Source organism: Suricata suricatta, chromosome 8 (assembly GCF_006229205.1).
Source record: "Suricata suricatta isolate VVHF042 chromosome 8, meerkat_22Aug2017_6uvM2_HiC, whole genome shotgun sequence".
Classification (NCBI taxonomy): domain Eukaryota; kingdom Metazoa; phylum Chordata; class Mammalia; order Carnivora; family Herpestidae; genus Suricata; species Suricata suricatta.
This window is the reverse complement of record NC_043707.1, coordinates 42,469,854-42,494,396: the sequence shown is the minus strand read 5'-3', so window position 1 is coordinate 42,494,396 and position 24,543 is coordinate 42,469,854. Positions and strand designations below refer to the sequence as shown.

At 41.1% G+C, this 24,543-nt stretch overlaps 1 protein-coding gene across 1 annotated transcript in view; it reads right to left on the bottom strand.

Moving 5' to 3' along the window:
* FMO5 (flavin containing dimethylaniline monoxygenase 5) overlaps positions 1–24,532 on the bottom strand; it is a 30,548-nt gene extending 6,016 nt beyond the window's left edge. Inside the window, exons 1-5 of the mRNA XM_029947526.1 lie at positions 24,360–24,532; positions 11,725–11,913; positions 8,387–8,549; positions 7,242–7,384; positions 3,732–3,931 (exon numbers count right to left, since the gene is read on the bottom strand). Of these exons, the coding sequence (XP_029803386.1) occupies positions 3,732–3,931; positions 7,242–7,384; positions 8,387–8,549; positions 11,725–11,913; positions 24,360–24,494 (830 nt within the window). The 5' untranslated portion in view covers positions 24,495–24,532. The remainder of the gene's footprint in view (positions 1–3,731; positions 3,932–7,241; positions 7,385–8,386; positions 8,550–11,724; positions 11,914–24,359) is intronic.
* Positions 24,533–24,543: the final 11 nt, after the last annotated feature.

The window sequence follows — 24,543 nt, the reverse complement described above, 5'->3', positions numbered from 1 at the left end:
CTCTCTGTGGATCTATCCATGAAATGTGGGTAAGATCTAACATATACTGGCTTGTCACAGATCAGGATCTCAGAGCAGAAGTTGGGCCCTGGACGGCACTGAAAGAGAAGATGTTGGACAAGTAAAAGAAGAATGGTCTTATTTGAAGAGAGTATATATGGCTTCTCAAGGAATAGTAATTTTCTTAGTGATATGATAAGGCCACAGGCCTGTAGTTTCTATCCATATATCAGTAAGTCTACAGAACTGAACTATCAGCATTCTTATGAGTCTCATTTCCAGTTTCAAACCACCAAGAGCTAGAATTAGACCATCATTTTCCAAACTATATAATAAATTACATGTATTTAGTAGCTCATAAATGGATTCATATATGCTCACTTATTTGAGTCCTACATAAACTCAGTGAAGAAGGCAGGACAAGTGTTATTTTCTAGGTTTTTGAGATGAGGAAATTGAGGCCTAAAGAAGTTAAGTGGTTTTCCCACAGTCTAGGACTCTAGAATTTTTATCAAAAGGTTTTTTTTTTATAAATTCCCTTGGGACCCTCTGGGTCTATTAACTAATATTTCCTAGAAGACAGCATAGGATAAGGGTGCCAAAAAAAATATGGTTTCCAGTATTCTTTCTAAAAATATGGTTTCCAGGACCTTTCTAAAAATCAGTCTGAATCCTTGGACCCTTAGTTAACAAGGCTCTGACAATTCTCTGTCTATTGTGTTCAGACAGAGCTGGTCTAGCCTCAGGAACATGGTGTTATTGTTACTGGCTTGTTGTGTATAGTTATGCTTTAACTCTAACCTTTAGGTACAGATTCTGTTCCCATTCTGACCTCATGGTTTTATCTTTCTCTCCAAACTTATTCCTTTTCACAAATAGTACCACCATCCACAGTTTCCCAAGCCACAAAATTGTGAGTCTTATATCTGTCTGTTCACATGGGCTTTTCTCTATCTCCTCTTAACATACTCAGAGTAGTTTTATCTATTCTCTATGTTACCTGTACTGTTCCAATTGTCTTTAGGGCCTCTTTCTCCATCCCCTTTCAGTCTACCTTCTACATCATTTTTGGAGTGGTTGTTCCAAAAGGTATTTATTATAAGGTTACTCACTTGCTTAAAATATTTCAGTGGCTCTGAACCGTCTTCAGACGTTTTATTTAGCAGATGTTACAAAGGTTTTAATGTACCTGTTCAGTGAGACTGGAGATGTACTCAATCATTTTTTCATCTTTGCCATTTTATTAAAGTCCAGCCAAACCAGACTACGTGCAAGTCCAAGAGCAAAATGTATTTTTCATTATTCTGGGAGCATGTACTTAGAATGCTACTTCCTTACCCTGTTTGCTTGACTACCTCCTATTGGTCTATAAAGCTCCAATTTATTTTGTAATCACTGAAGTCAAAGATGCTACGGTTTCCATAATTGGGTAAAGTAAATGAGTGAAAAGTTGTTGATGAACACAGTCTCAGAGTATCACCTCACTGATTAATTTCAAAGAAAAAAACTCTTTACAAAGGAGAAACCTGGTAGCTGCCACCTTATTCAAGTGATCAAATTTAACATCATTAATATGGGATAAGCTCATATCATGTGACTCCTGATGTGATCTACAGAGAAGGCACAGCCTGTAAATATTTGTAGCAAAAATGTTTCACCAGCATACAGTAAAGGTAGAACAACTATGCAAGTCCAAATTTAGAGGCATTCTATAAAACAAGTGGCTCCTTTTTAAAAATTCTGCCAGGGATGCCTGGTTGGCTCAGTTGATGGGCGTCCAACTTTGGCTCAGGTCATGATTTCGCAGTTTGTGGGTTTAAGCCCCGTGTCAGGCTCTGTGCTGACAGCTCAGAGCCTGGAGCATCCTTCAGATTCTGTGTTTCCCTCCTCTCTGCCCCTCCCATGCTTGTGCTCCATCTCTGTCTCTCAATAATAAATAAAAATGTTAAAAATTTTTTTTAAGTCTGTCAAAAAATGGTGAATTATTTCAACTGAAGAGATTAAGGAGATACAACAATTAAATGCAATGGGGTGATACCTGAAAGGATCCTGAATTTAAAAACGGAAGATCTATAAGTAGTATTGTTGGGGACAATTTAGGAAATTTGAATATGTGATACATTAGAAAATATTATTTTATTAATGCTGAATTTCCCATGTGGTCATTGTATTATGTTTATGTAGGAGAATGCCCTATTTCTTAGGCAATAGATGCTGAAGAATGTAGGGTAAAGTGTCTCAGAGTGACTGTAACATACCCAAATGGTTTAGGAAAACATATGTAAGTATGCGTCTTTGGATGGGTGGATGGATGGATATATCTGATGGATAGACGGGATTTATCTATCTTCAGAGAAGGGGAGAGAGAGAGAGCAAATAAACTGTTAATAACAGGCGAATCTACTTGAAAGATATATGGGTGCTCATTGTACTGACTGTTTTGTAGGAAGCAAATCTGAGCATTTAGAAAAATAAAAAATTGGAGGGCCTAAAGCATTAAAAATCAGCTTCTAGAAATGCTTTCATAGTCTACCTCCTTGACTGACTGAGGGCTCCCATTTGACATACCCCCACTGCACTCCATGCATTCATCATATTCTATTATCTGTCTCTTCCTTAGAGTATTTAAGGTAAGATCCATTTTTAGCGTCTGACATATATTACTTGTGTGACTTAGGACAACTTAGTTTTTCTAAGTGTCAATTTTTATATCTGCAAAATGGAAATGAAAAACAGTACTGACCTATAGGGTTGTCATGAGGATTAAATGAGATAATGCATGTAACTCCAATTTAGCCCTGTGCTTGTCTTACAGTAAGCCCTCAAAAAAGGGAAGTGTTATCATTTGTATTACATTACTGTTAGGTCTTTAGTCTTGGTGTTCTCATGCCCAGTATAATGCTTGGCTCATAGCACGTGCTCAGTGTTTGCTGGATAAATGAATGAACACTGCCCTCTGCTCCCACTTTGTTACGGGGCATAATGTAAAAAGAACTTGTGGAGCACCTGAGGGGCTCAGGCGGTTAAGCATCCCCATTCAGCTCTGGTCATGATCTCATGGTTTGTGAGTTCGAGCCCCGCATCGGGCTGTTGCTGACTGCTCAGAACCTGGAGCCTGCTTTGGATTCTGTATCCCTCTCTCTCTGCCCCTCCCCTGCTCATGTTCTATACCTCTCAAAAAAAAAAAACACCTTAAAAATTAATAAAGAACTTGTATTTGAGGAAATGATAAAATGGTTAATGTCAAGGAGAATCATAGCTTGAAGATTACAGATGAGTAGATCTTAGACTCCTATGGGGACAAAATAGAAATCTGATCTCAGATCTGTGGATTTTACTTCTTTTTCTCTTTCCTCCCTCTCTCCCTCCCTCCCTCCCTTTTTCTTTTTCTTCCTTCCTTCCTTCCTTCCTTTCTTCCTTCCTTCCTTTCTTCCCTCTCTCTTTCTCTCTCTCTCTTTCTTTCTCTCTCTCTCTCTCTCTCTCTCTCTCTCTCTCTCTTTCTTTTCTTTCCTTTCTTTTCTTTCTTTTCTTTCTTTCTTTCTTCTACACCCAATGTGGGGCTCCAACTCACAATCCTGAGATCAGGGTTCCAGCTGAGCCAGGCATGAGCCCCACAGATCTGCGGATTTCCTTGATGTATGGATAGGAGTAGCTCTCCAGTTAACCTGTATGAACAGTCCTTGTTCTTGTGCCTTGGCCATAACCGCCCCACTCCCATCCAGACAACATACCTGTGTTTAGGCTTTAGGCCAAACATTTCATGGTCAAATCTTTGGTTCATCTTTTTCTCCAAAAAATAGTTTGCTGATGATTCACCACAAATCTTCTGAAGAAAATGTTTAAATCGAGAAGACAATAGCACATCAACGGGATATCCGTAGTCTGCTACACGATTCAGGATCCAAGCGCCCCTCCTGGTGCTGAGGAAAACCTGGGCCATGGAGAAACAATGGTTTGCTTTTGCCATTCTCGGGCTCGTAATCCTCCAATAGCACCCCACGCTCTTCAAGATTAAGTCCAGACTCCTTCATCTCTCTTTTTAGTCCCTGAATGATTGTTTTTTTTCCCTGAAGTTTTCCTTCTCAAACTCTACATGTACAATTAGATTAGTGTATTCACTGCAGATCGAACAACAGGAAGCTGATAAAGAATGTGTCTTGCTCTGAACCACCACTGCATTTCTGCTTCATGTCATTATGCCTCCTTGGAAAGTCACCTATTCTCTTCATTTCTTGGAGCCTATTTATCGTTAAGATCCGGATCAAGTCCTCCTCTATAAGACACCACTGACCGGTCTGGCTGATGATTTTCTCTCCATCCTCTGACCTTCTCTAGCATCCCACCTATGTAGCTCATTTAAAATCATGGAGCAGTTGAGCTGAGGGCAATTGGACATCATTTAACCCAAAAGCTTCAACCTTTTTTGCCTTTGACATTGTTTGCACTATTACAAAAAAAAAAAAAAAAACCATGCCTGTTGTTTATCATTGACATTGATATTAAACTTTTTTTTAATGTTTTTTTTATTTATTTATTTTTGAGAGACAGAGAGAGACAGGGTAAGCAGGAAGGGTCAGAGAGAGAGGGAGATACAGCTGTCAGCACAGAGCCCGATGCAGGGCTCGAACCCACGAACCACAAGATCATGACCTGATCTGAAGCTGGACGCTTAACCAACTGAGTCACCCAGGCGCCCCGATATTAAACTTTTTACACTTTTATTTCTGTCTCTCCAAATGTGTTTCCTCCCCGGTGTGAGGAATAGCATACACATCTTCTAGTCTCCCCAACACATCATCCTCATTGTTTCCATTTATTGAGAATTATGGCCTGTAAGTGATTGTGCCAGGTCCTTTATCTATGTTTTATTTAATCAATACAACAGTCTCTGGAGGTAGGTATTATTATCCTCATTTTATGGATGAGAAGATGAATAACTTGCCTGAGATCATACAGCTAGTAAATGGCAGAGCTGAATTCCAACTCAGGTCTGATTCACCCCAAAGCCTGTGCTGAAGAATTGTTTCATTGACTGTTTAACGGAAAAACTGCAGATCGAACAACAGGAAGCTGATAAAGTTTTGATAGTCAATTACTTGGCAAAAGTGTCTCTTTCTCTACAAAACTGTCTGGGGATATAAGTTCCTGCTCGATGGTCTTTTGTTTAAGATCTCCTATAAAAAGGTGACCTGTCTACAGAGGGATAATAATGTACTTCACACATACATTCTCGCTGATGGGGACCTCATGTGCTCTCATAATTGAGCACTTTTACACATCACAGTCTAAAGAGTATGGTCCTAGGATCTACACAGCTGTGTGTGCAGTCTGTATAACTTTTGTTATAAAAGCATATGTGTGACATAAGTGCTCAGAGTCTCAATGAAAAGGCCCCCTACATTAAAATCGTGATAATAATACATCCCATCCCAAGGCTGTTGTCAGAATTAAATAGTGGGGTTTTTTTTAAACTTTTTAATGTTTATTCATTTTTGAAAGAGAGAGAGAATGAGGGAGAGGGAGATAGAGAGAGAGGGGGAGACACAGAATGTGAAGCAGGCTCCAGGCTCCAAGCTGTCAGAACAGAGCCAGACGTGGGGCTCAAACCCATAACTGTGAGATAATGTCCTGAGCCAAAGTTGGACGCTCAACTGACTGAGCCACGCAGGCGCCCTGAAGTAGTGTTTTTGCAAAGGGTGTGGCATATGGTAAACAATCAATAAATGCCTAATGGTTATCATTCTTCTTATTTCAGTTTTCCGTCTATACCTTGTTTTCACACCATATTTATAAATCTGGATTTATAAGGAAAAAATCCAAGAAAGTTGTTTTATAAGAAATGGATATTTTCTATTCACAAAAGTATTATATCATGAGAATTATGATGCCATAACTTCCTTGACATGCTGAAATTTACAGGTCTATTTAAACTTTTTGATTTACAGATAACTTCTAATAAATGCAATTTAATATGTAAAGGAAAAAGTTAGAGCCCAGCAATTGAGTTTCTTCGGCTCGCATTAGTGGGGTATTGGCCTTGCCCCCGCCTCGCAGAGGTGGCTTTGCTGTGCGTTGTCCCAAGCTCTCTCAAACACGGCCACCTTATCTCCACCCACTCTGGATGCCCTCCTCTTTGGCAATCCACAGTTCCTGGGTGCACAGAAGTCCCACCAACCTTGTAACTGACCATTTGACATGCTTTGGGTCCCCTTGCACATACCTTGCACAATCTCTGATCATAACACCTACACACATTTTTACCCTTTTTTAAAAAAAAAGCTTGTTTTAAATAAAGCTTGTTGAATTGATGCATGGAATAACATGAAATTACTTTTGTGATGATGGATGGGGAGAATACTGAGAAATGCTGTTATTGTTATATACCTAGAAGTGTTACCTGTCTAGGTAAAGGGCATTTGACAAAGTTGTGGCATTAAACTTCTATTTAAAATAATAATAATAATATAAAACATATTTGTGGAGAAACAGAGCTTAATTAAAGTTACTGGAAAACAACCAGGTATTTACCTATTGCCAGTAAAGTTATGATTCAACAAAGACATGAATAACAAAATGGAACAATGACATGTCTTTTTCTAGGAATTTACAGTGAAGGCACTCTCTTCCCAGTTTAAAATCTATGATAAAAAAAAACATAACAAAGCAAAATAAGAAAGACCTTTAGGACACAGAAATTGCTTTAGGGTGAATGTCCTACTATTTCTGATCTGTATGCAAAGGCTGAGGTGAACAGCTTGCATGTGCCACAGCGGGGATGTTTGCCACACTGATATTCACGTTTTCTTCTAAAAGATTAGATTGCTTCTTTTTTCCATTTGGGGAGAGAAGAGGAAAATTCCCCCACCGTCCTATGAGTGCAAAGCCTTCTGCTAAACCTGTGTGGCATCCTTCATGCAGGACAGTGGCACTTGTGCTGTCCTAAACAAGAGCCACACTCAGAAGGCTGTGTTTGACCAAGCTCCCCAAGCAACTGCTTGGTCTTCAAAGTCAGGGGCACACTCAGAAGAGACAGCTGATTGGATCACTGGGGTTCTTCAGCATGAGGTCAGCTGAATGATAGGAATCTAGGCCCCCTCATCTCATCAACATAATGTTGCCAACTGAGGCAATGGAGCCAAGCCCTGTGTGTGCTACATGGGCTATATGCAGAGGTATTCATACTCTGTGTGGGGTCCACATACAGCTTCTTCAGCGAAGCAAAGAAATTTACGGATTCAAACCTGCTTGGCCGTGTGGGAAATTTCCACAGCCAGATCCCCTCCAGAATTCCCAATGCCAATTATAATGACTCTCTTTCCGGTGAAAATCTCTGGTTTCTTATAGTCTCGGCTGTGGAAGTACTGTCCTTTGAACTTCTCGATTCCTGCAAGGGAAGGGAAAAGAGTTATCTAATGAGGTTTCTCTGCTGTCATTTGTCAAACCATTCATTCTGTTAGCGGTGTGTAGAGTTTAAGCACACATCTCCATATAGTCTTCCTTTACTCAGCTGCACTCTTGCTTTTCTGAATATTTTTGCCTATTTTCTTTTCTTATCTCACAGTCTCAGTGCAGAATCTTGTGATTTCCTTATCATGAATAGTCTGTTGAACTCAGGATCTGTTTACATTTTGGACTTGTAGACTCCCAATTCCAAACTCCTTCAGAAAACCTCCATTATCTCTTGTCTTTTAATTCTCTTTAAATACCTACTTCTGGGACGCCTGGATGGCTCAGTTGGTTAAGCATCCAACTCTTGATTTTGCTCAGGTCATTAATCTCACAGTTTGCAGATCAAGCTGCAGCAAGGAGCCTGCTTGGGATTCACTCTCTCCCTCTCTCTCTGCCCCTCCCCGGTTCACGTGTGTGAACGCACATACAGTCTCTCTCTCTCTGTCTCAAAAAAATTAACCTAAAATTAAATACCTAATTTTTGGAATTTATATATTTTTATATACTCTAGAATATAAATAGAGTGCTTTTTTTTTTCAAAATGAAAATCTAGGTCAAAGACAATAATTAACTACTCTCTTGAAGTTTTCATTTCTCCCTTAGAAACTCAATATTTGTGTGTTTCCTTGATTGCCGAAAAATCCTTCAACCAAATCTGGATTGAGTCTATGTTCTTTCTTTTGATCCTTAGATAAACTAAAGTTGTTGTGAAACCAAAGATAGAGCCCCGTAATTTTTCTCTAGTTTCCAAAATTAATGTTATTTCTACCTCCCAAGTGGCAGTAATCAAAGTTACCCCAACATCTTTCAGGGGAACATGTAGAATTAGTATAAGCCCTTTTTCATCCCAAGGTAGGAGTTACTTAGGCCACCATTTTCCCGTTTTCCATTCAGATGACAGGCATGCCTCAGGCTCCCCTCCCTGGAGGCTACTCACCAGGGAAGCTTTCCAAGGGTAAGTGCGCATTGGTGTGATGGCCGGTGCAAACCATGACTCCATCAAAGACATTCACCTCCTCTTTCCCTTCAGATTCTGTGACTACCTCCCATTGGCCAGAAGTGGAGAAATCAGGCCGCTTCGTCACCCTGCACACGGTGGTCTGAAAAGAAAAGTGATAGGTACAGGAGACAGTAACCACAGCTGATACAGGGGACATCTTCCCTGACGTGACTCTTTGCAGAGAGTTAACACAAAGGGATGCTGTCACATAATAGAGCTCGTGCAGGGATATTTGATTTTCATATTCCACAAAGAAGAACTTTTTTGTTTGGGGCTGGGATCAGAGTGAGAAAACTCCCACGAGGCAGGCTAAATAAAATAGTTGGCAGGATAATGCTACACTCTCCTCTGTTTCTAGAAAAGTGTGAATTACTAGTTGTCTTAGACCATGACCTAAGATGTCTTGTCTATTCACGATGCGACACTTGAATAGAACCTGGGCTTCTCCAGTGCTTCTAAGACACTCCCTGAACTGAATGCTGATTCCTCCCCTGACCTCCTGATAAGTCCTGTTCTTACTGTCTGGTCTTAAACTTGTGACTGAGGTATCAGAGGGCTGTCTCTTTTAGAGTATAAAAATACTGCAGTGGCTCATATTTTATGTAAATGAATCTTTCTTTGGCTCCCATAAATGCCCATTTTACAAGTAATTATAAAGAAAGAGGCTGCAAGATGGGATAGTCAGTGGTATAATTTTTAGGTTTTTTTTTTTTTAAGTCGGTTATTCTGGGGTACCTGGGTGGCTCAGTGGGTTAAGCATCTGACTGGCTCAGGTCATGATCTCATGGTCTGTGGGTTTGAGCCCCATGTCAGGCTCTGTGCTGACAGCTTGAAGCCTGGAGCCTGTTTTAGATCCTGTGCCTCTCTCTCTCTCTCTCTGCCACTCCTGTGCTTTCATTCTGTGTGTGTGTGTCTCTCTCATAGATAAATAAACATAAAAATTTTTTTAAGTGGGTTATTTGATGTAGCCTAAGGAAACATTAAGAATGTGTTTCTATGTCGTCTAGGATTTCTGACCATATGTCTTGTGGACTCATAGAGTTACCGCCTCTGTCATCCTGCACTATTTATTGCTGGAAGCTGTTTCTGAACTCACTAACGTTGAGAAATCTCCTTGAGGTAAGCCAGGTTTGCAAGGCTTCCGCAATCAGATGGTGACCAATGTCTACCCCTCACTCAATTATTTTTGCTTGAGCACAGACCCCCCAAGGTGCCTTGTTGACTGGTATCAGGAATGACTTGTCCCCTTTATCCTAAAACATGCTATTTGTATCTTGTGAAGGAACTTATTATAGGAATTTCTTCTTTTGTGATTATGGGAGCAAATATTATATTTCCTGAGAAACCTGTTTTTCTTTCCCTCAAGAAAAGAGGCTATTAACCTCTGCTCACAAAAGAACTAACTTGACCTTTGCTATGCTAAAAACATTGCCTTGTATTTGAATGCTAAAGATGCCTTCCTTCCCCATGTGATAAGCATCTAAGTCACCTACATCAATCACTATTGATAAAGATTATGCATGAGTCTTCTACCAATCTATGTTCTGGGAAATTTTTATATGCCAAAGCATTTGTCATCAGAAATTATTGTCTAAAGCAAATGCCACGTCTGTGCTGGCCCCATACATTTTTTACCATAAAGAAAGCTGACTTTCTGGTCAGTGCAGAGATGCCTGCCTGGTGAGCAGAAAGAATCTCGAGGCTCTCTCACTCCCTTTTGTCAACACCATCCATCCTTCAGGGAGCCCTGGATTTGTTGGAGCTGGACTTTGGCAATTTATAGTTCTTTTCTATAATGTTCTTGCTTTTACATGGGGTGGTGCCCTTGTGTGGGTGATCCTTTTATCCTTTTATTCCTTCTTCATTTGGCAAATTCGTATTCACTTTTACACATTTTGCTTGCATATTCACCTCCAAGAAAACTTTGCTGGTGCCTATTAATTTATGCCCTAAATGCATTAAGCACCCTTCCTTGGCACTAATAATATACAAATCTTTATGTCATTTATTACCCTTTAACTCTTTACTTTTATTAGTTATATTTATAAAAAATTTTTTTCTTCATCTTCTTATCTCCCTTAACTAAACTATGAAATCACTGATTTCTTTTTTCTTTTCTTTTTTTCTTTCTTTTTTTTTTTTTTGGTCTTTGTATCTCCACTTATTAATATTGTAACAAACCTGTTCAACGTGTTTAAACAAGTCAAGGGAAGTCCACGGAGCTGTAACTGACTCACTTTGGAAGTTGTCACTGGATATTACCACTTTATTATCATTGTTATCCAGAAAAAGCCGTGATATAGCAGAATAATTAGAAGGTAGAAGGGAGGTGAGGGTGGGGAATTGGATGAAGGTGGTCAGGAGGGACAAAATTCCAGTTCTAAATAAATACTGTGGATATAAGGTACAATGTGATAGCTACAGATGACACGGCTGTGTGGCATATTTGAATGTTGTTAAGAGAGTAGATCCAAATAGTTCTCATCACAGGGGGAGGAAAAGTAGAAGATTTAGGCTTTTTGCCAGGTGTCAGAAATACCTGTTTTGTTGTTGTTGTTTTGGTTTGATTTTTATGGCTATGGTTAAAGATGATAGAAAAATCATGGAAGCAGTCTTCCACAGTAAGGAACCATTGGAGTGCTCTAGTACAATCATCTTGTTTTCCAAACAAGAACATTTTTACAAACAAGAGATATCAAAGTTGAGGAACTTGCTTGCCTGTGGTCACAAGTTGATTAGTGGTAGAGCAAAGACTAGAACTCAAGTTTTTGTTCCCCGATTTCAGTGTTCTTTCTTCTACACCAGAGTTAACTTCTTGGCTTCTTCAATAAGTTCCCAATAACTGCTTCACTGGGTTGTTGTGATGACATAAAACTAATGCATTGGCAAGTACTTCAAAAAGTATAATAGGCTCAGTAGTAGCAGATAAGTTGTGGTGGACTGAGAAGGTTTTAAGTTCCTGTATCTGTCAGTTCCCCTCTCTAGCTGGGAAAACATTTCCCCTCATTTGTTTTATTGCAATCAAATAGTATAAAATGAAGGAATGGAAACATTCTGGCAGATAATATCCCAGATCTGCAGCCCAAAATATATAGAAAAAAGACCTTTCTATGGATAGGCACAGAGAAGACATAAGAATAGAGTCTTTGTCTGGATAGGATAGATATATGGACATAGTAAGCCAGTCTTCACTTGTAAGCACTATAACTGAAACCACATTATTCATTTGTTTTACAAACAACTTTAAACACAAAGACACTCACAAAATTCCCTACCTTCAATCGAATGTATTTTAGAAGATCAAATTCTTTGGCATACATCCTGAAATACTCCAGAACCCGGGAGTTGTGCATGAAGTTAGGATAATGATCTGGGATAGGATAGTCACTGAAGCACATCATCTCCTTAGACGTGTTGATGATCACTGATTTGTAAATACTAGCTCGTCCTTCCTCAGGATTTTCCTACAGTAAATAACAAGTATTTGTAGCAACTTGAAAATTAACTTTATGGTTTATAAACAATCACTAAACATTTGAAAAAGTTTTCTGAAAGAAATCTCAATGAAAAAAAGTTATACAGACACATACACCCATCCACATCGCCCAGTATTTGTGCCCTTGCATAGTCTCTTCCCCTTGAATCTGAGTGGTCTTTATGACTTGCCTTTGACCAACAGCATGAAGTTGGAATGATACCCAATAGCTTCCAAGATGGTCCTAAGGAGTCTTTCAGCTTTTGCCCCCTGTCTCTTAGAAACCTTGATCTGATGGGAGTCAGCAGTTCTGTAAGAAGTCCAACTACCTTAAGCCACCCTTCTGTGAGTAAGCCCAACTCAGCCACATGAAGAGAATGTTTGATGTGTAGCTAGCTCTCAGAAATTCCACTTATCCCAGCTGAAGTTCTAAACATATGAGTGAAGGGGCGCCTGGGTGGCTCAGTCGGTTGAGCATCCAACTTCGGCTCAGGTCATTACCTCACAGTTTGTGGGTTTGAGCCCCGCTGACAGTATTGACAGCTTAGAGCCTGGAGCCTGCTTTAGATTCTGTGTCTCCTTCTCTCTCTGCCCCTCCCCCGCTCACACTCTGTCTCTCTCTGTCTCTCAAAAATAAATAAATGTAAAAAAAACCCAAAATACATGTGAGTGAAGAGACCATAGCAGAAAATGAATGTGGAGACACCTAAAGTATAATTTTCTTTTTTTAAATTAATTTTTAACATTTATTCATATTTGAGCGAGAGAAAGAGCATGAGGAGGGGAGGGGCAGAGAAAGATGGAATCTCAAGCAGGCACTAGGCTCTAGGCTGGCAGCACAGAGCCTGATGCGGGGCTCGAACCCATGAGCTGTGGGATCATGACCTGAGTTGAAGTCAAACACTTAACCAACTGAGCCACCCAGGTGCCCCTAAACTATAATTTTCAAATCTATGTAGGAATATTGAAAATGGCCTATGATGTAATTTTTAGTAAAAAAATATTAAAAAATTAAATTTACATTCTCACCACCAAATACATAAAACTATGTATTCATGGAACAATTGGATACCTATGTTTGCCCATGTTTATATAATTATACATTTTATAACTTCTGTCCTGTTGAATAGTTCTCTCTGAGTATATTTCATTTATTTTTAAGTCAGTAAAGCCTGAAAATAGGAAAAACAAGTTGATTTACTAAGGAGGTAGTATTTTTTCTTCTGTTTTTGAGAAATGTTTATACACCAGCCACACATGACTTTAAAAAAAAACCTTCAGCAAGCTAAGAATAGAGAAAATTTCTTTAATTTGATTAAAACAACTTACAAAATGCCTACAGCTAACATCATAACTTAATAGTGAGAAAATGGACAATTTCCCCCTATAATTGGGAGCAGGGCAAAGATGTCCTCTCTCAACATTCCTATTCAACACTATGCTAGAAATCTTAGCTGGTGCAATAAGAGAGGAAAAGGAAATTGTGGCTGTGCCAGATTGCATTCCCACCAACAGTGCAAGAAGGTTTCCCCTTTCTCCATATCTTCACCAACACCTGTTGTTTCTTGTGTTGTTGATTTTAGCCATCTGACAAGTGTGAGGTGATATCTCATGTAGTTTTGATTTGTATTTCCCTGAGGATAAGTGATGTTAGGCATCTTTTCATGTGTCTGTTGGCTATCTGTATGCCTTCCTTGTAAAATGTCTATTCATGTCTTCTGCCCATTTTAAAATTGGGTTGTTTTTTGGATGTAGTTTTATAAGTTTTTTATATATTTTGGATACTAACCCTTTATCAGGTATGTCATCTGCAAATATCTTTTCCCATTCTGAAAGTTGCTTTTATTTTCTTGATTGTATCCTTTGCTGTGCAGAAGTTTTTATTTTGATGAGGTCCCCATAGTTTATTTTTGCTTTTGTTTCCCTTGCCTCAGAAGACATATCTAGAAAGAAGTTGCTATGGCTGATGTCAAAGAGGTTACTGCCGATGCTCTCCTCTAGGATTTTTATGATTTCATGTCTTACATTTAGGTCTTTAATCCATTTTAAATTTATTTTTATGTGTGATATAAGAAAGTGGTCCATTTTAATTTGTTTTCACGTTGCTGCCCAGTTTTCCCAGCACCATTTTTTGAAGAGACTTTTTCCTGTTGGATATTTCCTGCTTTGTCAGAGATTCATTGACCATATAATTGTGTGTTCCTTTCTGGTTTTTCTGTTTTATTCTATTGTCTGTTTTTGTGGCAGTACCGTACTATTTGGATCACCATGGCTTTGCAATATACCTTGCAGTGTGGAATTGTGCCTCCATTTTTGCTTTTCTTTTTCAAGATTGCTTTAGCTATTTGGGGGAAATAGTATTGAAGTTCCAATAAAGTTAAAAATAGAACTACCCTATGATACAGCAATTGCACTGCTGGGTGCTTACCCAAAGAATACAAAAATACTAATTCAAAGGGATACATGCACCCCAGTGTTTATAGCAACATTATCTACAAGAGCCAAACTATGGAAATAGCCCAAGTGTCCATAGACTGCTGAATGAATAAAGAAGGCATGGTATGTATGTGTGTGTGTACACACACACAGACACACACACACACACACACACACACACTCGAATAATACTCAACCATAAAAAGAATGAAATGTTGTCATTTGCAACAATGTGGATGGAGTTAGGGATTATTATGCTGAGTCATAATGACATAATGAAAGAAGGGAAAGACAAATACCGTATGATTTAACTCATGTGGAATTTAAGAAACAAGACAAACAAGCAAAGGGGAAAAAAAAGAGAGGGGAACCAAGAAACAGATTTTAACTACAGAGAACAAACTGGTGGTTACCAGAGGAAAGGTGGGTAAGGGGATGGGTTAAACAAGTAATGGGGGTTAAGGCTCCTCGTGATGGGCAACGGGTGTTTTACGGAAGTGTTGAATCACTATGTTGTACACCTGAAAGTAAAATCAGACTGTATGTTAACTCACCGGAATTTAAATTAAAACTTAATAAACAAAATGCATTAAAGTTTAAAAAAAAAAGGAAAGGAAATAAAATTGTACAGATTGGGATGAAGAAGTAAAACTATTTTTATCCATAGGTGACATCACTGTTTATGTAGAAATTCCCAAAGAATTAAAAAAGCAGAAAAAAAAAAACCCACAACAAACTAGAACTAGTAAGCAAGTATAGCAAGGTTGGAGAATACAAGGTTAATATACAAAGCTAATTACTCTCCTATATACCAGAAATGAAAGATTAGATTTAAATTTACATTAAAAAATACCATTTACAATTAGACCCACAAAATTAAATACTTAGGCATAAATCTAATAAAGTATGTGCAGGATGTATATATACAGGACTTCTTATGTGCAGAAACTATAAAACACAGATGAAAACAATAAAAAATCTAAATAAATAGAAAGATCTTCTGTGCTTATAGATTGAAGGACTCAACATTATTAAGATATCAGGTCTTAACATGATCTGTAGGTTCAGTGCAACTCCAACCAACATCCCAGCAAGCTATTTTGTAGACATTGACAACTTGATCCTAAAGTTTATATTGAAAGTCAAAAGGCCTAGAAAAGCCAACTTTGTCCTTAAGTGTGTACTGTGTGTGCATAGTGACTTTCTTTCAAAGAGTATAGTATGGGAAAGAGTGTAGTATGGCAAGGGACCAAAAAAGACGAGGGGCTTTACAGTGGCAAAACCTGACAAACCCCAGGTCATCAAGGTTAACATCCACGGTGGTAAGTCATACTGATAGCACATACTACTGATATGATATGATGCAAATGGCACTTTACCTCCATGGTCTTCTTCCCCCAAATGCATAGCCTCGGAATAACCATGATAAAAACATCACACAAATCCCAGGTGAGGGACATTCTATAAAATAACCAATAATCCTCCCGGGTCCCCCTAAGAATTTTTTTTAAAAGCTACTTATATAAGGGGAGGGCTACCTGGGTAGCTCAGTCAGGTAAGCACCTTACTCTTGATTTTGGCTAGAGTCATGGTCTCACAGTTCATGGGATTGAGCCCTGCATACAGCTCTGCACTAACAGCATGGAGCCTACTTGGGATTCTCTCTTTCCCTCTCTCTCTGCCCTTTCCTGCTTGTGCTCTCTCTCAAAATAAATAGGGGCACCTGGGTGGCTCAGTTACTTGAATAACTCTGTTCCAGTCATGATCATAGTTTGTGGATTTGAGCCCCATGTCTGGCTTTGTACTGACAGCATGGAGCCTGCATGGGATTCTCTGTCTTACTCTCTCTCTACCCCTCCCCCCCTCAAAAATAAACATTAAAAAATTAAAAATAAACATTTAAAAAAGTTTTTATATTTTAAATTAACATATATCAAATATGCCACATTTTACATTATACTGTACTCAATGATATCTTTCTTTATATTACATATATTCTGTTTTTTAAGATTTTATTTTTAACTAATCTCTATATCCAACATGGGTCTCAAATGTACAACCCTGAGATCAAGAGTCACGTGCTCAACCAACTGAGCCAGCCAGGTGCCCCTCCACAGCTGGAAATGTAGTTCTCAGATGGTAGCACTGACATAACCCAGGGGTTTATCAGATATACAGAATCTTTGAAGGAGCACATGCACCCCAATGTTTATAGCAGCAGTATCACAGATAGCCAAATTACAGAAAGAGCCCAAATGTCCATTGACTGATAAATTGATAAAGATGTGGTATATATGTACAATGGAATATTACTCAGCCATCAAAAAGAATGAAATCTTGCTGTTTGCAATGACACAGATGGAGCTAGAGTGTATTATGCTAAGCAAAATGAGTCACAGAAAGACAAATATCATATGATTTCACTCATATGTGGAATTTAAGAAACAAAATGATGAACATAGGGGAAGGGAAAGAAAAATGAAATAAGAAATAAAAACAGAGAGGGAAGCAAACCATAAGAGATTCTTAACTACAGAGAACAAAGTCAGGGTAGCTGGAGTGTGGGGAATAAGCTTAGAAATTCCCTGAGCCTGCACTGATGGGTGAACAAGGCTTAAAGAATTAGAAAGCCATAGGATGCTCACACCCAAGTTTGGGTAAAAAAGATTAGGTAAAGGCCCCAGTACAAAGGTGTATCAGGTAAGCAAGATTAGGTATTCAGGACAGAAAAACTGCCTCCCAATTTTGTACTGTAGCCAAAGCTGCTTTCACAGGAAGGAAGGACCAAATTAGGTAAACAGGTAAGTAGAGCCACTGCCCAGAGGGGATCTAAGAAAGGTGCCTTGTTGACCTTGAGGTAGCATGCTTTATCTGTCTTCTCTCCCTGGTGGGCTAAGATAAACAGGGAGCCTCATGTCTGCAGTTAATAACCATCTGCCCCGGCACCAGGATTTTGTTTTATATTGACCTGAACTCCTAACACCATATGTCTTCAGAACCCCCTTTCCCTCACACCCATGAGTTAATGTTCACAGATTCATTGTCTCTTTGTGCACGCCCATCACGTTTGTAAGCCTTCTGATCCTAATAAATATGGAGCAAGGACCCTTATTCGGGGCTCTTGTCTTCTCTCGAACATTAGTTATCTCTTGCATTTGAATCCTACATGCTGCTTTCTTGCTAGACAAGAAAGAACTCTAGACTCTGAGTCCATGACACTGGAGAGGAGGTGGGTAGGGGGATGGGCTAAATGGGTGATGGGTATTAAGAAGGGCACTTGTGATGAGCACTGGGTGTTACATGTAAGTGATGCTCACTAAATTCTACCCCTGGAACCAGTACTACACTATATGTTGAGTAACTTGAATCTAAATAAAATCTTGGAAGAAAAAATTTAAAAAAGAAATGCAGAAATTTGGCAGCACTCCAGATTAATGAATCAGATTGTATTTTGGCAAAATCTCCAGTGATTCATGTGCACATTAAAGTTTGAGCCCTGCTTTGGTATGCTTTAAGGATTTAGACAATTCAGATTGACTGAAGAATCTTAAAAAAGTATCTTCCAGCATTAAATATGATTTAAATCCTCAGCATTCATAAGGGTTTATCATTTTAAAGCATTTTCACTCCTAAAGTAATATTAAAGTGTAAAAAGTCAAAAAGATACATCTCACATTAGCACCTACTTTCCACCATCAATCTGATCTAATGTTACTGAGGAGACCAAGAAATGACTGAAATGAATGTCTTCAAAACCTATAAGTAACTACTCCTGAAAAGTCTTCAGCATAAACAAGAAGGAGGCAAGTGGAGAGTGAATCCTACTCGTGTTTTGCAGGTAGAAAGGAGACAGAGGAAAAGAGATAGGAGAGTGTAAATGGTGGTGTCTGAGAAGAAAAATATGTATTCTGAGTCTCTGAGACCTGTCACAAGAAAAAGAAAATGGCAGCTCAAGTCCTCAGTGTCTTACTGGGTCTCTGGCAAAAATCGTGGACTTCCAAAGTACTTGGGAGCATCCCCAATGAATTACAGAAAGGTTAGGGAGGTGGGGGAGAGCAGGGCTCTAAATAACAAGCAAGGGGGTGGTAGAGAAGCAGATCTCAGAGCAAACTCTTGGAAAAACAGCATTGGCATGTAAAAGATGTTTAATTCAAAATTAATGGATATTTATAATACCTCAGGATCCACAACGGTATAACTGTGGAATGTATGAGAATGAAGGTCTCTATTTCCACAAGCATTCTTTGTTTAATTTATTTTGAGTGAGAGAGAAAGAGAGAGAGTGAGCGAGCATGTGCTTATGAGCAGGGTGGGGGCAGAGAGAGAGGGAGACAGAAAATCCCAAGCAGCTCTGTGCTATCAAGCGCAGAGCCCGACATGGGGCTCAAACACACAATCAATGAGATCAGAACCTGAGCCAAAATCAGCCGGATGCTGAATTGAATGAACCACCCAGCCATCCCCCACAAGCTTTCTAAGTAGCCAATCAAGACATTTTGCTACTCAAGGGTTTATTTATCGTTATTATTTTTTAGTGTTTAGTTTTGAGAGAGAGAGAGAGAGCAAGCAAGCAGGGGAGAGAAAGGGAGACACAGAATCCAAAACTGGCTCCAGTCTCTGAGCTGTCAGCAGCTGAAAAGGGGATCCCAGAAGGAGCTGTAAGCAGGTATTCCAAAACCACTTCTTAATGCAGACCAGGAGAATCTCCCTAAATTTTCTAACCACTTTACATTTCCTTTTTTCTTTTTTAATGAAAGATAAGAAATCTTATTATTAGAGGAGATCATCAAGAGGATATGATCACTGGCTAATTAACAGGCTAGACTTAGGCAATCAGAGGCTCCTCATGCCTTTTATCCTCAGGCGAATCTCCACTGACGAATTCCACCTCTGGGTAAATCAAACAGGTGCTGAGGGGAAAAGTCAAGTGGGAACCAGTAAGCCTGTTAATCCCTGCAGACCAAAACAGTCAAGCAATATAAATTGCCCATGGGGCATACAGAAGTCTGGGAAGCAATCCAAAACTGTACTTGGGGACTACAGTGCTTTCAACACCCCAACATTTCCAGAAAGAATCAGATGGCTCACAGATGATTGATGGCACACTACCTAGAATTGAACAGTGGTATGCCTCCGGAGCCAGGCAGGTATGCCCAATGTTGCCACCATCTTAGATACCTTGGCCAGAGTCCTAGGAACGTACTGTGCTGTGCTGGACTTAGCAAATGCCTTATTTCAGTATACCCCTGACCACCGAGTCACATGACCAATTTGCAGTTACATAGGAGAGGCAACAATGGGCCTTCCAAGTGCTTCTCCGAGGTTACCTGCACAGCCCTACCATAGGTCATGGGATGGTAGCCTGAGACCTGCTCTGTTCTCTTTCTCCATATCACTAAAATGAGCCCATTACGTGGATAATATAATATCAAGGCATCACTGTGAAGTTTTGGGGAGATGCCTGGTCAGATAAGACTTCTGTGGTCCCCGATAGGTGCAAGCCTTTCCAATCCCTAAGAATGTGAGTGAGATGTCAGCCTTTGTAGGGATTTGGGGGCTCTGGAGGACTTTTACTCCCCAGCTGATACAGTGACCCCTTACCTTGTGTCACCTGGTAAAGAACAGTAAGATCCCCCCAAATGGGGATCAGAGCAGTAAGCAGCCTTTGAAAGGCCAAAATACTAGAAAGCAGGTTAGTTCTGAGCATTGCTCAAGCAAGATTGCCATTTGAATTAGATGGGTCTGTGAATCCAGAATAAACGAGCTGGGCACTGGCAGAAACAAGAGAAGGGGGAAGAACTCCTAGGAATTTGGTCTCAGCTCTGGAAGAAGGCAAAATCCAGACAACCCACCATAGAGCAACAGCTCCTATCAGCGTACAAAGGTCCCCTTCAGGTTAAGCCTCTCACTAAGGAACAGCGCATTGTGGTAAGAACATCCCCGCATATCAAGAGACGGGTTGAGAATACGTCCCTCTGAGCCACCTCTGCCACAGCTCAAACTCCCGCTGTGATTATGTGGCATGCCTATATGCAACAGCAGAGCACGCTGTCCACCAGCCCACCAGAAATGCGGGTGCAGCTAGGACCTGTGGAGGAATAGGCCCTCCAAATGCCCCTGCCCCTATGCCTGATGTGTCCCTGCAGCCTGTGGAGAGGTAGTGGGGAAATTTTGGCTGACACCTGGTATACAGATGGGTCTAGTGCAGGCAGTCCGTCTGTGAGGACTGCAGTCACTACTCAGCCTGACAATGACACCACCTGGATGGGAAACAGGAACAAAGAACAAAGTACAGCAGCCAGTGGGCTGAAATCAGAATAGCTTGGCTGGTGATCAATCACTCATAAGTTCTGGCTGTTAATCATTTGTTAACCCTGTGCACTGACAGTTGGGCTGTTTTAAAGGGATGAACCCCATGGCTTGGACATCGGGAAGCCAAGAGGTGGATGATCATGAATAAGGCCTTGTGGGAATCAGGGTATGTAGGAAGACATTTGGGTGTACCTACAAGAGCTTGAGGTAACTCACTATTTTCTACATCCCTGCTTATAAAGCACTGACATCCCCTGGCAATCAGGAAGCTGATACCCTACCCCGTATTGCCCTTGAACTACAGTGACTCATGTCTTGTGTGTTCTAAACAACGCCAAAGGCAAATACCAAAGGACTGGCAAAGTGATTATATTGCCTCTGTCCCTTCAGATTATAGACACTGAGTATCATGTATGGATACCCTCATCAATGATGTGATAGGGGTTCCCATTCTAAAAGTCATGATGTGCAAGACTGGACAAAGACATGACAGTGAGGGGTGCCTGGGTGGCTCAGTCAGTTAAGCATCTGACTCTTGATTTCGGCTCAGGTCATGATCTCATGGTCTGTGAGATGGAGCCTCACATCCGGCTCTGTGCTGACAGCATGGACCCTGCTTGGGATTCTCTCTCCCTCTCTCTCTCCACCCCCTGTCAAAAATAAATAAACATTTTTTTTTAAAGTCATGACAGTAAATGAAGGTTCCTGCTCCCAAGCAGCAGGGTTGGTAGAAAGGAAAAATGGAATATTAAAGGAGCAGATGACATTGCTAACAGGTGAAACCACCTCGGCCAAGTCCTAGGCCTCGACACATTTGCATGATCAACCAGTAAGGCCTGTTGCCCCAGCTCTTACCAAGGATCAGCATGCTATGCTGCTGAAAACACCAAACCCCATCATGCCTGGGAAAAGCATTATCTACTGGAATTTGTGATGGGAAGTTCTGCTGAGATGGGTGGGTTACTTTGCACTCCTGGGTGAGGAGGAACTAGTCAGTCTCCTCTCGGATCCCATTGTCCTGCTATAAGCTTAATGTGTTGTTGAAACATACTATCCCTGCAATGGACTGTACCGTTAAGAGAGGGGGCCCTGCTCTGGCATAACCCAGCCCCAGTCCATCTCCCACTTGACAGTGCCGCCTCCCCTGGCCAACATGGATGGCATACATGACCCAGTTAGAGTCCTAAAACTGCAGCCACACTAACATCTAAAGATCAGACCTTTGCGTTCTTGTAGCAGGAAACACCTCCCCATACAAGTTGCTACTAAATATCTGTTTGACCTTAGACTCTGCCTCTCCTTTGGTGCCCAGTTACAGGATGGGCACCTGACGGAAACACCTTTCTACAGTGGGCCCACCCCTATGTCCAACAAAGAAGTCAATCCAGCTGATGGGCATGTGGGCAGCTGCCCCTGTGTAGTTCCCCAGGATTGCCATGGTAGGTATCGCCCCTCCACGGGAAGGACGGAAAGGCCCTAAGGCAGCACATTAAGAAAGGACACGCTAGGACTAGCACTCTTGATTCCTCTGATGTTATCAGTACTAACCTAGAAGCCTGGCCTGTGGCACACATGATGAGCAACACTGGGCGTGGGCCTTCTTTTTCTGTCGATGAAACTACTGACTGGATGGGTCCTAGAAATACCACCATTGAGCCAGATCTGGGATGAGTTTATGGAGATTTGAACACCCAGGCACCCCTTTACTGGGAAAAGAAAAGTCATTCTAAACAGAACCAACCCAGCTGTAACAGGAATATGAGGTGGAAATCCCTGGAAGTGTGTAATCATCCTGTCATATTAAGGGAAAGTGACTGGTTTGGCATGACTGGTCACACCACCTAGGTATTTACTGGGCAGCCCCAAAAGGGGCTCAGTGGTTGTGTGGCACAAATCTTTGGCCATGGATCCCACCTGGGTGGTTGGACCACCACATCCTGAGTTTTCCCTCGGCACAGGGGAGAATCCCCTCCCTCCACCATGGTAACAATAGTTGCCAATTTCCCTCTCCTCAAGATGAGCACGCTGTCTTTTTCACTGACATGGATTATTTGGCTGTGGCTGCTGTTTCCTAGGCTGGTTTGGTAGATGTTATAGCACATATCGATGCCCTTACTAAATTCACCAACAGATGAGAACCAACAAAACTTCTCCTTACCGAACACTGAAATATGTCTAGTAAGAAAAGCTGTCTTCCAAAATAGAATAGCTTTGGGCATTATTTTTGCCTCAAAAGGAGGCACCTGTGCCATTATCTGAACAGACTGCTGAATGTTCATACCTGATGAGTCTGCTACTGTATCACCTTTACTAAGTCATGAGAGCCCAAGGGAATCTCTGAATGATCCAACTCCCAACTAAGGAACTGAATAAATCAGTGGTTGGAATCATTGTGTTCTTGGATGGAAAAAGTTGTTTTGAGAAGCATTATCTTTAAAAAATTTTTTTAAATGTTTTTTATTTATTTTTGAGAGACAGAGAGTGACAGCACGAGCAGGGGAGGATCAGAGAGAGAGGGAGACACAGAATCTGAAGTCGGCTTCCAGGCTCTGAGCTGTCAGCACAGAGCCCACTGCAGGGCTCAAACCCATGAACTGTGAGATCATGACCTGAGCTTACGCCAGACACAACCAAATGAGCCACCCACGCACCCCTCATTATCTTAATCTGTGTCTTCTTTTGCATGTGCCTACATTGCTACTGTGGTGTCTGCCCCCAGTGCAAACAGACACCAAATGCGCTACCTTCTTGATACTCAGACCCCTTGCTGACTGCTCGCGGGACACTATAAAGGAGGGGGATGTGCGACATTGTAAAAGATGGTCAGGAAAAGTGGCATGCTGGGAGGAGGTCATGGAGAGGATGTGACCACAGGCTGACCCAAGAACTGGACCCTCCGAGACTTATTGGAATGTGCATTCTGCTTGCCTTCCTAGTGATGTGGTTTTGAGATCACGTGCCCGGTACTGAGGGAACCCCATTTTTTAAAATGTTTATATATTTTTTAGAGAGTGAGAGAGACAGAGTGTGAGTGGGGAAGGGGCACAAGAGAGAGGGAGGCACAGAATCAGAAGCAGGCTCCAGGCTCTCAGCTGTCAGCACAGAGCCTGCCACTGGGCTCGAAGTCACGAACTGTGAGATCATGACCTGAACCAAAGTTAGATGCTTAACAGACTGAGCCACCCACGTGCCCCTTGCCTCTATTTGAATTTTTAACAAGTGGTGGGTGGGAGATCTAGAGATTTATGTGTATTGCTCTTGCCCAAGACAAGCCTCATATTTAAGTTCTCCAGCTTATTTAAAAATTTTCTAAGGTTTATTTTATTTTTGAGAGAGAAGAGAAACAGAGCGCAAGCAGGGGAGGGGTAGAGAGAGAGAGGGAGACACAGAATCAGAAGCCGGCTCCAGGTTCCTAGCTGTCAGCACAGAGCCAGATGGGGAGCTCAACCCCACAAATCATGAGATCATGACCTGAGCCAAGTTGGACGCTTAACCAACTGAGCCACCCACGCTCCGCGTATTTAAACCTGCCACCTACCAACCTGGAGTGACCTGCCTCTTTTTTGGGGTCTTCCTCCGCCCTCAAGTTTTCAGATTACACCTGGGGAGCTCCTGAGGTTGCAAACTGACACTCCTGCCGGGCCCTTAGCCGCAGGGTTCTAGGTATTAATGAGCCAGAAGACTGACCTGGAACCTCCAGAGCCCTCCGATGTCATCGCTCCTTTCAAAGCAGATTGGCTCCAGGCCTTCTTCCAGGCAGCACTTGATAGAGGAGAGCCCGCTCGCACCTCCCCCAATCACAGCAATTCTTTTCTTGGTCATGGTCTCCAGGTGTCTTCAGCAGGCTGGATCAATGTAACCTGTCCCCCCC